Genomic DNA, 12,441 nt, shown 5'->3' with positions numbered 1-12,441 from the left:
CTGTTGGTTGGTCGGTCGACTGGTCGGTTGGTTGCTCGGTTGCTCGGTTGGCTGTTTGTCATTGTTGTGGCATTGTTGCAGACGTGAAATACAAGCAGGCTGCGCAATCGCAGAGCTTTACACAATTTGTTCGAGGGCTGATTGAGGACATATTTGGCACGTATTTAGCCATTTGATGAAGACTCAAGCAATACCGCAACCGTTTCTTATAAAATTTCAATATTGGTTTTCAAAACGAGCTTAAACGAATCTTGCATACTGCCAAAGCGGAATAACATTGGATTAGCATACGATTTAAGTTTGTATTATATTAACTCATACTAGATATGCGAAAACAAATAATAATATTCATATAATTTGCACTTTTTTAAATAAATTTAAGTCGAAATTGTAACCAAATTGAATCATGCACGTATCATTTACGTATTTATATAACACTCCATCAATTAGTGTTGATCCACAAGAATTATTTATTAACAAAAACTTGACTTATTATGTGTTGATTTAAGCCTTTGCTTATCTTATAGCTCCAGCTAATCATAGACAAATATAATAATAATAATAATGTTGCACACTATTAACTTAACCGTTGCTTGTAACATATCGATCAACCTCCGCGTTAAAGTGCCGGCTTTGTTGCCCTATTGTTACCGACGTAAACTTTTTATACCTTGAACCCAGTGAAAATGGGTAAAACGGGTATAATGGTTTTGTTCAGTTGTATGTAACAGGCAGAAGGCAGCATCTTTGACCCCATAAAATGTATATATTCTATTCCGTCTTTTTGTCCGCCCGTTTATATGTCCGCATATATCAAGAATTTATTTTCCCTAAAAGTGTATGCCTTACCTTTTTGAATCGCCCTGCTTCCAAGCAATCTTTAAGAATCGAAATCGTGTTCTTTGAACATATCTCAGTTCAGTTTTTGGATGCCGCCTCCTCATCCCGCAAAACCAAATGAATACAAATTCGAACTGTTAATATTTTGTAAAAAAATATGCATGTTCCATGCCAGAAATTTTCATCATGTTCGGTTAGGGTATTAATGGGTGAGCAGACATACATTAATAATCGTGACATTCGGTTCGTTCGTTGGTTCAGGATATCGCCTAGTCGGGTACTCCCGACGTAAGCAGTCTTGCTTGTTATACCCTGGACCTGTAGAAAAGATTAAAGAGGGTACAATGATTTTGAGCAAAGCAATTTCCACAATAAAATGTGAAGCTTTAAAAGATTTGTTTTACATCCACTTGGACCGGGTAAAGGGTATATCCCGATCGGACACCGTCAAGAAGAGCACTCTTGCTTGCTTCTCTTATACCCTATATACGGAAAATGGGTTACAATGCTGTTGTGCGAATATATGTAACAGGCAGGAGAATAAGCACAAAAAATACTGTGTATGAGTCTTGCCGTTTTTATATCTAGTAAAAGCAAACCAACATTCATTGAAAATGTATACAGCCAGGTATTTTGCAGTTGTGTCAAAGTTTCTCGAGCTTAGAGTATATGCTTACATATATTCCTGGGCGAGCTTAATCGACCTTATCTTGTCCTTATGTACGATGTAGGAATTCAGCGATAGCGCATTGCGTTCCATGACATTATTTGAAGAGAAGAGTTAGTGGTTGTTTTGCAAGTACAGGATATTTCTTAGTCGATCAAGCCTGACTAGAGCACTCTTACTTCTTTTTTTCCGCTGTCTAGTTCACAGAGCAACTTCGAGTGAGCAAAAGAAAATAAACCCGTACTATAACTGGAGTACAGTAAAAGCTGTGTTCTGTTTAATTCTATTAATTGGCATGGTCAATAAAGGTAAGTAGTCAACCGTGGCAACTACATTCTCATATGTGGGTATCCATGTTTACTTATAGAATGTATGCGTATAGAATGAATACATACCCAGTAGTTCGGTGTCAATTGACTGTCGTGCGTGAGCACGGTGGCCAATTGCCCCCACCGTCTGTCTGCCCAGAGTGATGCAACGCAGTACCAGTCAAACGGGAACAAACCAAGTCAGTTTTAGTTTGGCTTTGATTTTCGTCTGTTCTTTCTTTGGCTTATTTTTAACAGTGTGCCGTTAATAACCTGTGCTACGCTCTTAGTGCAAATTCGTCATTCTCGCCTCGAAACCATTCAGACATGATGTAAAAAATACTTGTTATTGTTTTCCTGCTTTGAAAGAATTATAAAGAGAAGAGGTGGAAGAAGTATGTAAGCTTATACGACTGCTAGGCAACTCCTGACTAGAGCCACAAGTAGGTATTCAAATAAAGTAAAAATTCTGGATGGGTATATAATATACGATATGCTGCATACCTCTTTGGTGCTTTTAGCTCCTATAAAAACAAACTGTGTTTCGATATTGATACTTATTAATTTCATTAAAACACCGCCATCGATGATTTGAAAAAACCCAATTTTAAGTTTATAACATATGGTTTTCTAGATCAACGTATAAATACGCCGGGCTAAACTCGGGCTTACCCACTGCACGTTTGAAGTAAATTTTCTCAAAAAAAGCTTTGAAACTGATCGAACGCATTTCAAACGCATTTCTGCCAAATAAGTTTGGATTGTGCGAAAAGTGTGATAAACGTCTCAAATGATTTTTTATTTAGATCTTTGAAAATGAGTTTGACTCCGATCGGATGGTTTCGTACAAACGTGTTTCGCGATTTCCACACTTTCGAGTGGAATTTCCCGAATCCCCGTCACATAACTGCAGTAATTTCAGCTGCCCAGCACTTACGGTATGGTCATCAGTCAGTCATTCAGTCAGCCAGGACAAACAGTTTTATGTAGAGAAATATATGGAATTTATGGCGTCGGAGATACCCCTTACTTGGGGCGAGGCAATCTCCCAACGAGAGCGAATTTTTTAGTTTTAACTTATTGATATTTCCACAACAGGGGCAATGGAGCCATTGATTGTTTTGGGACCACCCGATGGAAAGAACCGAGATCAAAATCTCAGTGGACATGACAGCTTTGTATTTGCAACGGATTTGTTATTAATAGATTACGATTGGATTTCGATTTGCAACATAATTATATCTATGTACATGTTTAGTATAAATAGCGAAATGGGACTGTTGTCTATGCTTCATTATTTCATTGTTAAATGAAAACAAGTAAGAGGTTCTAGTCGGGAGCTCCCGACTAGGGGATACCCTGAACTGTCTTCTTCCAACATCAAATGCATATATATATTCTATTTTAGAAGCAACATATCATGTTTCGTGACTCTAGCTCTTATTACTTACCAAAATTGCCCAAAAAACAGGATATCGATATCGATTCTTATCGATTGCTTGGAAACGGAGTCGATTTGGGTCAAAATTTTGGATTTCCTTTTTTTAATGCCAATCGATAGAACTGATCCTTACGAGTCAAAAATGGTACAAAATTCCAAAATCGGACATTATTTGACGGAAATATTCCAAAAAATCATCAAACAAATGGAATTTACGAACGAATCGGTTTTGTTTGTCAACATTTTTTAACCCATCGATGATTAATTTGTTTGAATGCCAATTGATGGTAAGGATCCGTACGCATTCAAAAAGGTATAACATTTTAAAATCATACATTATTTACCCGAGATATTAAAAAACAACCATCGAAAAAGTTATGATTTACGCACCGACCTCGATTTTGAAAAAAATCGTGATGATTTGGAAGGTCATATCACCGCGCGGAGTTCTGTCGTTTTGGAACGTCATATCTCCGCGCGGAGCTATTACCCGAGATATTTAAAAAAAAATCATACCCATTTTTAATGGGTTCAGGGTATAAAAATAGAAAGTGACGCGTTCGAGGGATGGTGCGGGCAGAGTGCGAAAATTTTACCGGCTCAGACAAAAACGAAGCAGACAAAGTCGACTCGGGAAATGCTTGCAATAATTCCCACTATTCATGACTTTATTTCGAGGCTAAAGTCATTGCAAATGAAATGTTAACGCACTGTTAAATGTTCAAACTTAACATTTTTATGTTCAGCTCGCTCTGTTTCTATGCAACCAATAAGTAAATATTATCAACTTTTTCGTAGCCTATAAAAGCTAAAGTCAGCCAAAAAAATGTTGTTCTACAATTTAGGAATTTTTACCTTTATGGCAAAACAAACCAGAAAAAAATTTGATTGAAATTAGTCAAATTCACGCAAAACGTGATCAATAGGCTCTCTTACAGTATACACAGAACCAAAATAACTAACACTTTCTTATGTACGCATATAAACTATAAGCACCGAAATTATTCAAGAATGCATTTCCCAAAGTGTGGGGCTTAGGAAAGAGAAAGTACTGTCGCTGCATAAAGTGCGCAGCTTGTGGCGTGCGTGATTGGGTGTGTGTGTTTTTGTAGAAGTATGTGTGCATCTATAAAAGAAAGTTTCACTGAATATTACTACAGCTCGGTTCGGGGTAAGAGAGTCTTCTAGTCGGGTATTCTGGATAAGATTAGTCAAGTAAATGTTAAATAATTAGAATATAAGATATTTGCTCTTGAATAAAACATATAACCGAATTACATGAAAGAGCAGCCTACGCCTTTGCCCCGCTGAAGATTGAAGTGATTTTATATCCTACAGCACACCGAAGATCAAATACAAATACATCTTTCATTGGACTAAAACATAGAAGGATCGTCTCCTCTTTGGCGTAGTTAATGTATAATAGATAATTTTACATTTTTTATATTATGTAATTTTATTTATTAAAAGTAATTCATTACATTTTATTATACCCTTTTCGCGGGTATTCGTTCTTGCCTTGAAATGTGTAACGCATAGAAGGAGACATCTCCGACCGAGTAGATATAGCCATGTCCGTCTGACTCTCAGTTGAAAGCTAGCGTCATAAAATTATGCATGCGTCCCTCTTTCTGTTTAAGGCAGTACTTAGTCGAAACCTTCTGAATCTGACCACTATATCATATCATTTCCTTCACGTGGAACTTCCGTTCCCATCAATATGGAACCAAAAGTTCTACTCCTTGACCCGTATATTTTATCCAAGAGAAGAAAAACCTCTCAATTTAAGAACCGAACTTTGAAAATTGATTTGAGCCAGGTCGAATGATAAGCAAAAAAGTTGTATACAATCGATTTTTGCGATGTTTCCTTACCTGCGGTTTGAATTTCCCCTAAAACCCTGTCTTAGCGCGACCAACCATAAGGTAACTTAAGTAAAAATATTACTTTCATAAGTCTAGCCATGATCACCAGTCATAGCCGTCATTCCGTCAGTCATTCAGTTAGACAGTCATTCAGGACAAACACTTTTATTATGATGTACATATATATGTACATTCTACAGTCAAAAGCTAGAAAGAAGCCCGCCGTCCCGGTGCGACGTGTTGTGCCGCTTGCAAAAACGAGCTAATGCATGTGTGGTACATGCAACACATGTACGCACATGCACATGTATTTGGGCGCATATACCGGTTCTGTTGCATATATTTTGCTTACATGCAGTTTTGCTCTAACTAATTAATGCATGCACATGTACGTTTGTATACATTAGTTCAGCATATATTTATATATATGTAAGCACACCACCTGTACCTCCAAGAAATTAATAAATAAATATCAATTGTTTTTTTTTTCTCTTGTAGAAGACATCATAATTTCATCACAAAATGTGTATCGCATTGAAAGCACACCCTCGACCTCATAAAGTATTTACATACATATATTTTTGATCAGAATCAACTTTGTCTATCCGTCTCTCTGTCTCTCTCTCTCTCCCTATCCCCTCTCTCTCTCTCTCTCGCACTCTCTCTTTCTCTCTATATGAACTTATCTCTAAGCTCTTAACATATCGTCTTGCAACTGTTGCAGGCAATACATATGTCAGATCGGACTTCTATATCATATGGCGACCATGATCGGTTAAAAAGCAGGTTCTTCAAAAAACAATTTTATTGTTTATAATATTTTGACAAAACTCACTTTGGTTACGCCATATTGGAAAATACATTAATATCGGATTAATATATCAAGTATTTGATCGGTTGATCGAAAATTTATTTCTTGCTTGAAAAATGGTCTCTTTATCAAGATATCTTGAACAGATTTATGTATAAATAATTAATTTCCTTTATGCAGCTACAAAATTGCCTTTTTGGGCATCAATGATGATTTGGAAGGTCATATCTCCGCGCGGAGTTCTGTCGTTTTGGAACGTCATATCGCGCGGAGCTATTCTCCTTTCCTTAGCGCCTTATTGGTGAAAATGCAGTCTTGAATAATTTCGTAATATCCAGTTCTTATAATTTTCGAACTATCATGTCTGAAAAAATTGCAGTAAAAATTGATAGCTATAGATGCTTTCTTTTTTTTAATGGAAAGTGATGTCGTAGACTATACAAAAGTATATGTATAACACATATTTAAAGTCCTCAGCTACTTATGATTACAGATACTCGAACACAGTTAGCTCGTCTTTTTGATACAGAGTATATTTAACTTATGTGCCCCTTCCTTTAATACTCGTTTTACCCATTTTCAATATGTTGAGGGTTTTCTTCGTACTTTCGAGGTTGATTTTTCGCGATCGCTGAGACACGTTTTCATTCAATTACTTTTTTTTTCAAAAGTTTGAATAGCCGCCTGAAGTTGATGGAACTTTCTGAAAATGCCAGTTGCTAACCAGAGGCGGGTGATTTTCCGGAAACCGAATTGGATGGTAAGCAAGAAAACGCTTCCCAGCTACGTTTTGTGATGTGCGCTGATCACCAATCAATGTCAGTCGGTCAGGCCAAACTATTTTATTTATGATCCACATATGCTTCAGATATTGTTTTCAGATAAAAAATTAAGCTGAAAGCTTAGACATTAAGATACAAAATTCCTTAGATACAAGTATCACCATTTGCTGAGGTGAATTTCATTGTCAAGCAATCTGTGAGAAAATATGTAGGTACAAAAAATACAAATAGTGAAAATTGACAAGCTGTTGGTTAAAAGTTAGCCACCGTCCTCTCTTTCTCTCTCTCTCTCTCTCTCTCTGTCTCTCTTTTATACCCTTTACCGAATGAAAACGGTTAAAAAGAGTGTAATAGTTTGATGTAACTGTTTGTAACAAGCAGAAGAAAGCATATTTATCCCCCTTAAACATTCTTGATTAGGATGCCATAAGTCTAGTTTTTCTGTTAACACCGTTGATGTCGTCAGCAGTTCAAAACTCGAGACATGAATTACATATGTATTCTCGTATATAATACGAAAACATACATATATTCTATCTGGTGTCTCCCCCATTTCCATTATATTGTATTTGAGAATTGATCGTATAGGCAACAAATTAAACTTATAAGAACTTTATATACCTAGATTGGCTTAAGGCTTAATTGGCTAAGAATATTCCACCTTTTGGATAGCTACCAAATTTAAAAAGCAGAGCCCATTTAAAAAGGTACAGTATTCGGGCTTATGTATACATAAGGTGCCATATTTATGTCCTGAAAGTTTCATAAAGATTGTATCGGTATTCATACCGAAGTTATTCAAGTTCCATAGTTTGCGTGCTGTGTGTTCTTGTGTAACTAATGCGGCGCTGTGTACAGGGTGTCTATTAGTAGGCTACTCTCAACAACAGCTCTCTTAGTTGCTCTTACTCTATCGTACATAAAGAAAATGCAATTTAGCCTTGCCACGTCAACTTAGTCGCTCACCGACTGAAAACACTGAAAACTATCCGCACCTACATTGAGCGCATCTGGCCTTAGGCTCAAACTCGGAGCGGCGAGCATGTGAGTTGGTTGCGCTCTTGCTGTCGCTCTTGCCAAGTGCTGGCAGGTAAGTAAGCGAATTCCGTTTTGGTTTCAGCGCTTGCTTTTGTTTTTGTTTAGGCCAAGCAGCGAGCGTACAGATGGAAATGGCTTGTTTAAAGCGCTCGATCGAAGTGTGTTCGAGAGAAGTATTTTTAGTTTGTTTTCACCTTTCGGTGCGTACAGTTGCCAGCGTCTCGATTGGAGTGCATTTTTTCCTGTTGTTGTTTTATGATTTTTTTGTTAAATTGTTTTTTCTTTTTTTTTATTTTTTAATATATACTGTTGTTTTCTGGCTCTGTAGAAGCTTACATATGCATGCATATGCACATGCAGAGACACAGGTATATATATAAAGTTATTTTATGTGGATTAACAAACATATTTATGTATTATATATCTACTTTTGTTTGTTGTGAACTGGTATGCCTCTTTTGGTTCCATTTTTCTACACACAGATGTATTTGTATGTTGTGCTTCTCTTAATACATACATGTGTTTACATTCATTTCAAAAAGTTTGTAATGCGGAAGAAATTTTAAATAGATCGAAGCAACGTTTTACAATTAGCCAACTTTGAGCAACAGCATATTCAACGGCCCATAACGATTCCCTTCATTATATATGTACACATGTGCACTTTAAAAAGTTTTAAACTCAACTATTGTTAATGTGTGTGGGTTGTTGCAGTCATGTGAATTACATACATACATACATACTTGCTAAAGCTGGGATACACGATTTAGACTCACCTGAAGTACGTGTGTTTGTGCATCTGTATTCCCGATCGCATGTGCCTAAAAGGGGTATATTAATTTTGTGCAAATGCGTGTGACAAGCAGATAGAAACATCTGCGATCATAAAAAGTATATTTATTATTGACGATGAGTTGAATCGATCTAACCATGTTGGTCTTGGAAACTAAAAGAGCTTGACATCTTTTAACTCGTCTCAGGCAGAACGAAATTTTCGAAATCTCTTTTCATTTTTATAATATCGATAAATATGGATTTTAATACAAGGGCTAAAGCAATACTTAGAAACCATAAGATCTAAATACAAATTTGGCATATGGCTTGTTCGTCACCTGCCAAATTATGGTGAGAGGCTGAGGCAAGAACAAGCACAACTGCTGCATGAATGCAGAAAACTGGAATGTTTGTTGCATCAGCTTGGAGCTGTGTTATCTTTAGGCTATCTTAAAATCGAGCACTCCCGACTAGAACAGTGTAATTGACGATACGCTTACATATGCGAACATGTGTGTATATGGGAGAAGAGCTCGAATACTTTATGAAAATACCAGAAAATGAGTAGAACCTCTTTTTCCAGCTATCTTTTTAGTAAGACATACTGAAAATACGCTATGCGCCAAGAGGCAACATTATTATTAGTACAACGTCAGCTGAAGGAAGAAGGAAGGCGACAATGCAACCACAAATCGTCCGGCCAATAAGCACCTATGACAACTTAACTGCCACAGCCAACACATCGGAGCCGAAGACAAAACAACAGCAGCCACAGCTAGAGGCAACACTCAGCAACGTTCATTCGAAGAGCTCCACGCTGCAGTCATATTACGATCAGGATAGCACAAGCTTACAATGTGATTTGGCCATGAACGTAAACAAGAAATCTCGGAGCCGAACATACCAGGAAACGCCTGAGGCTGCAGCAGTCATTGAAACAGCAGCAACAATCCAGGATCGGCTTGACCCGGAAATGCCAGAACACGTCTCGGAGCTGAATGAAACCAGCCACAGCATCGCAGCAGTTAAAGCGGCGCTGAGTGTTGCAAAATCCAAATTTTTTGGAATTCACAATTGTGAGACATTGGACGTTACCGCGCCGCCTACAGATGAAAATGCACCGCATGCGCCCATGCTAGCAATCAAGCCGGAGCCCAAATACCAAAACGTGCCACAGTCCAACCGTATTCCCATTTTACCGGAACCAACCAGCTTGAAGGCAATGAAAGAGCCCACAAATGTATCGCATCGTTATGGCGCCACATATGAGCAAATTCCATTGAGCGATCTAGATATGCTACAGCCAACGCAGGTTCGTATTAACTACAACTAGCACCTGATGCGATGTGGTCAGGCACAGCGAGATTATGCTTATTAATTTTTCCAATGGATAGGCTGTCTATATGAGTACAACGGTGCCACAGAATATGAAGGGCATGAAAATCGCTGGACGACACACACCAACTCGAAATAGTCTAAGACACAGTCGGATGATTGTTGTAAATAATAAGAACCATGACAGTAAGTCTAGCAAACTTAAAAAAACAAAATAAATCGATCCATTTATATTATGCATATTAAACCCCCTAGGTATCCAAGATACGTATTCTACGCACATTCGGAATTCAAATCTATCGCGTCAACTGCTGATTTTGCAACTGGCAATCGGCCTGCTGATCGTTGGTCTCTCAATCTCAATATTTTTTTTGACACCGAGTGCATCTATACTGATAAATCCGTACCTAAGTGGCTTATCAGTAAGTTGCATCCCATATTTAATTGTCGATATTGATTATAAGCATGTTATTCGCTAATTGCACACATAAGTGTTACTTACTGAGTAGTAAATCAAGTAATATTTTAGCTTTTACTTGCCAGTATTGCCGGTCTAATACTGCTTGGTCGGGATCGCGGAGCTGAATACAAAAGAGCACATAACAACTGCAACAAGGTGTTGCTAGCTGAATCTTACGTGTTTTCTGCTGTGGCACTAATTTTCTGCTGCTTGGCTCTAGTCTGTGCCGCTATTGAGTTTGCCGAGCTGCAGAATACCTCCATGCCAACTGATGGCTCCTGTGGTCCAGCAACGAGCTCACTCTTGAATTATCGCAACTGCACCTGCTTGACGGAAGATCAACAGGCTACCACCCCAGAAGCAATAGCCGAAGATGGCACAGGCGATGTGTGAGTATAGCTGCCAGATTAAATATTAAGCAGGCGATTGGCAATTACACCAATTTATTTTTAACTTAATTATATTATTACAGCGGCAATAGTTATAGTAACAGTCAAAGTTGTGAGGCACTTCGTGGGAAATGGAAATATCTGCTTGGATTCTCTATGTCTCTTAATGCATTGGGCATATTTGCAACATTTTTATATATTACGATATTTATTTGTTGTCATCATAACAGTCGAAAACACTTCAATATATCTGTCTGATAAACTTTGTACCTACATACATGCACATGCATCGACAATTACATATGTATGTGTATGTACAATTATAATATTTAATACAAATACAATTGTCACTAGAAGAACACATTTCAATTTGGCTCAGCAATACTTTTTTTTTTTGTTTTGTAATGCATTTGTGTTTGGCATTCTAAAAAGTAGTGTTAATGAAATCTAATTGATAAACGTAAAGATAATGAAAATTACATATCATTATCATTGAAAAAATTAACGATAATGAAAATTAGTTTTAATTATCATTGAAAACATATTTTCATCAGCATTGATAAATGGTTTTTCATTATCTTTAAAACTGACTGACTGATTGGTGATCAGCGCACAACTGAGACGGGGTTTTCCAAGTCTTTTGTTCAAGTTCACTTTGAATTCGTATAGCTCGTATAGTATGCATAGATAGGAAACATTTCAGTCACCATAACAGCTTCATACAATCGACATACTCGATTTTTCCACATTTGTAAAGTGTAAAGTATTAGCTTCCTAGCTCTTACGACTTGGTCTCTTCATTCAAAGGTCTTTGGCAGAAATGATGACAAGCTGATCTTTCTGAAGCCCTTGAAGCAGGAGGATGAGGCTTTGCGTATAAAGATAACCCTTGAATCCAAACAACTGGTATCTTTCCGTTTTTGAGCACTTTTTTGAATACTGCTTGTAGCCAAATAGTGACGGTTGAAGGAGTTGTGTATCAGACCACGAGTGATATAGGTACTACCCGCAAAATTTGTTATTAATTGAGATGCACACAATCAAAAGGCGATTGATGTCAGCAGGTCGAGATGCCTGGTTGTTTTTTGGAATTAAGACGCTAAAAGCAAATCGGTGACTCCGGCTGACTTGAGAGGCGGACTAGGAAAGCAGCGAAGGCTGCTCTATAATTATGGCTATCTGAAGTAGTCTTACAGGCATCTGAACATGTAATTTCCAGGTAAAGTTCCCAATCTATGACTGCATCAGCGTCATCTAAGTCTAGTTCAAAATCAGCTAAGCGGATCTATCGGGTTCCTCTTGTTGCGAAGTTAGTCTGACGGCTGTGTCGCTTCGGCCAGAGCATTCGATTTACAGTCCTTAATGACTGCCAAGTAAGAGCCATAATTAAGCTCGGCATTAGCGGTTCGAGTGAATACTGAATAAAAAGTTATTGCTGTTACGCTGTCAGAAATGCTCCGGCCGTGTCCCCTAATACCAGTTGAGGTCCTTGCAGGGTGAGTGGTTGTGCCAAGCAACTGCCTCCAGCAGTTCGAAGCAACGGATAACCAAGGCCATTTTCGCACAATCTAATTTCTGTTTAGGATTTCTTTAGTCTTCCTCAATTTTATACCCTTAACTCATTGAAAACGGATCAAGTTTATGTAACAGACAGAAGGCGGGATACTATATATTCTAACTCAACATCAATATTCAGGCCGATCTAACCATGAATGTCTGTCTGTCCGTCTG

General features: G+C 37.8%; 1 protein-coding gene and 1 long non-coding RNA gene across 3 annotated transcripts in view; both read left to right on the top strand.

The window, feature by feature from the left end:
* LOC138911379 (uncharacterized) overlaps positions 1–12,441 on the top strand; it is a 49,336-nt gene that overhangs the window by 32,061 nt on the left and 4,834 nt on the right. The gene's annotated exons all lie outside the window — the stretch shown is intronic.
* LOC6631430 (uncharacterized) lies at positions 7,944–11,073 on the top strand. Of its 2 annotated transcripts, XM_015171203.3 has the most exons (6): positions 7,947–8,120; positions 9,110–9,838; positions 9,921–10,047; positions 10,117–10,283; positions 10,391–10,710; positions 10,794–11,073. In XM_015171203.3, the coding sequence occupies exons 2-6, from the start codon at positions 9,206–9,208 to the stop codon at positions 10,966–10,968; spliced, it is 1,422 nt and encodes a 473-aa protein (XP_015026689.1). In that variant the 5' UTR covers positions 7,947–8,120; positions 9,110–9,205; the 3' UTR covers positions 10,969–11,073. The 2 variants fall into 2 exon arrangements, with proteins under 2 accessions (XP_015026690.1, XP_015026689.1); XM_015171204.3 differs by lacking the exon at positions 10,794–11,073 and having other exon boundaries at positions 7,944–8,120; positions 10,405–10,591.

This window comes from Drosophila virilis, chromosome X, assembly GCF_030788295.1.
Source record: "Drosophila virilis strain 15010-1051.87 chromosome X, Dvir_AGI_RSII-ME, whole genome shotgun sequence".
NCBI classification, from domain to species: Eukaryota; Metazoa; Arthropoda; class Insecta; order Diptera; family Drosophilidae; genus Drosophila; species Drosophila virilis.
This window is presented reverse-complemented; position numbering and strand designations above follow the sequence as displayed.

Coding starts and splice junctions, on each gene's coding strand:
- LOC6631430 (XM_015171203.3), top strand. CDS start 9,206: ATGCAACCACAAATCGTCCGGCCAATAAGCACCTATGACAACTTAACT. Junction 10,048..10,116: donor AAATAATAAGAACCATGACA/GTAAGTCTAGCA, acceptor TAAACCCCCTAG/GTATCCAAGATACGTATTCT. Junction 10,711..10,793: donor GAAGATGGCACAGGCGATGT/GTGAGTATAGCT, acceptor ATATTATTACAG/CGGCAATAGTTATAGTAACA.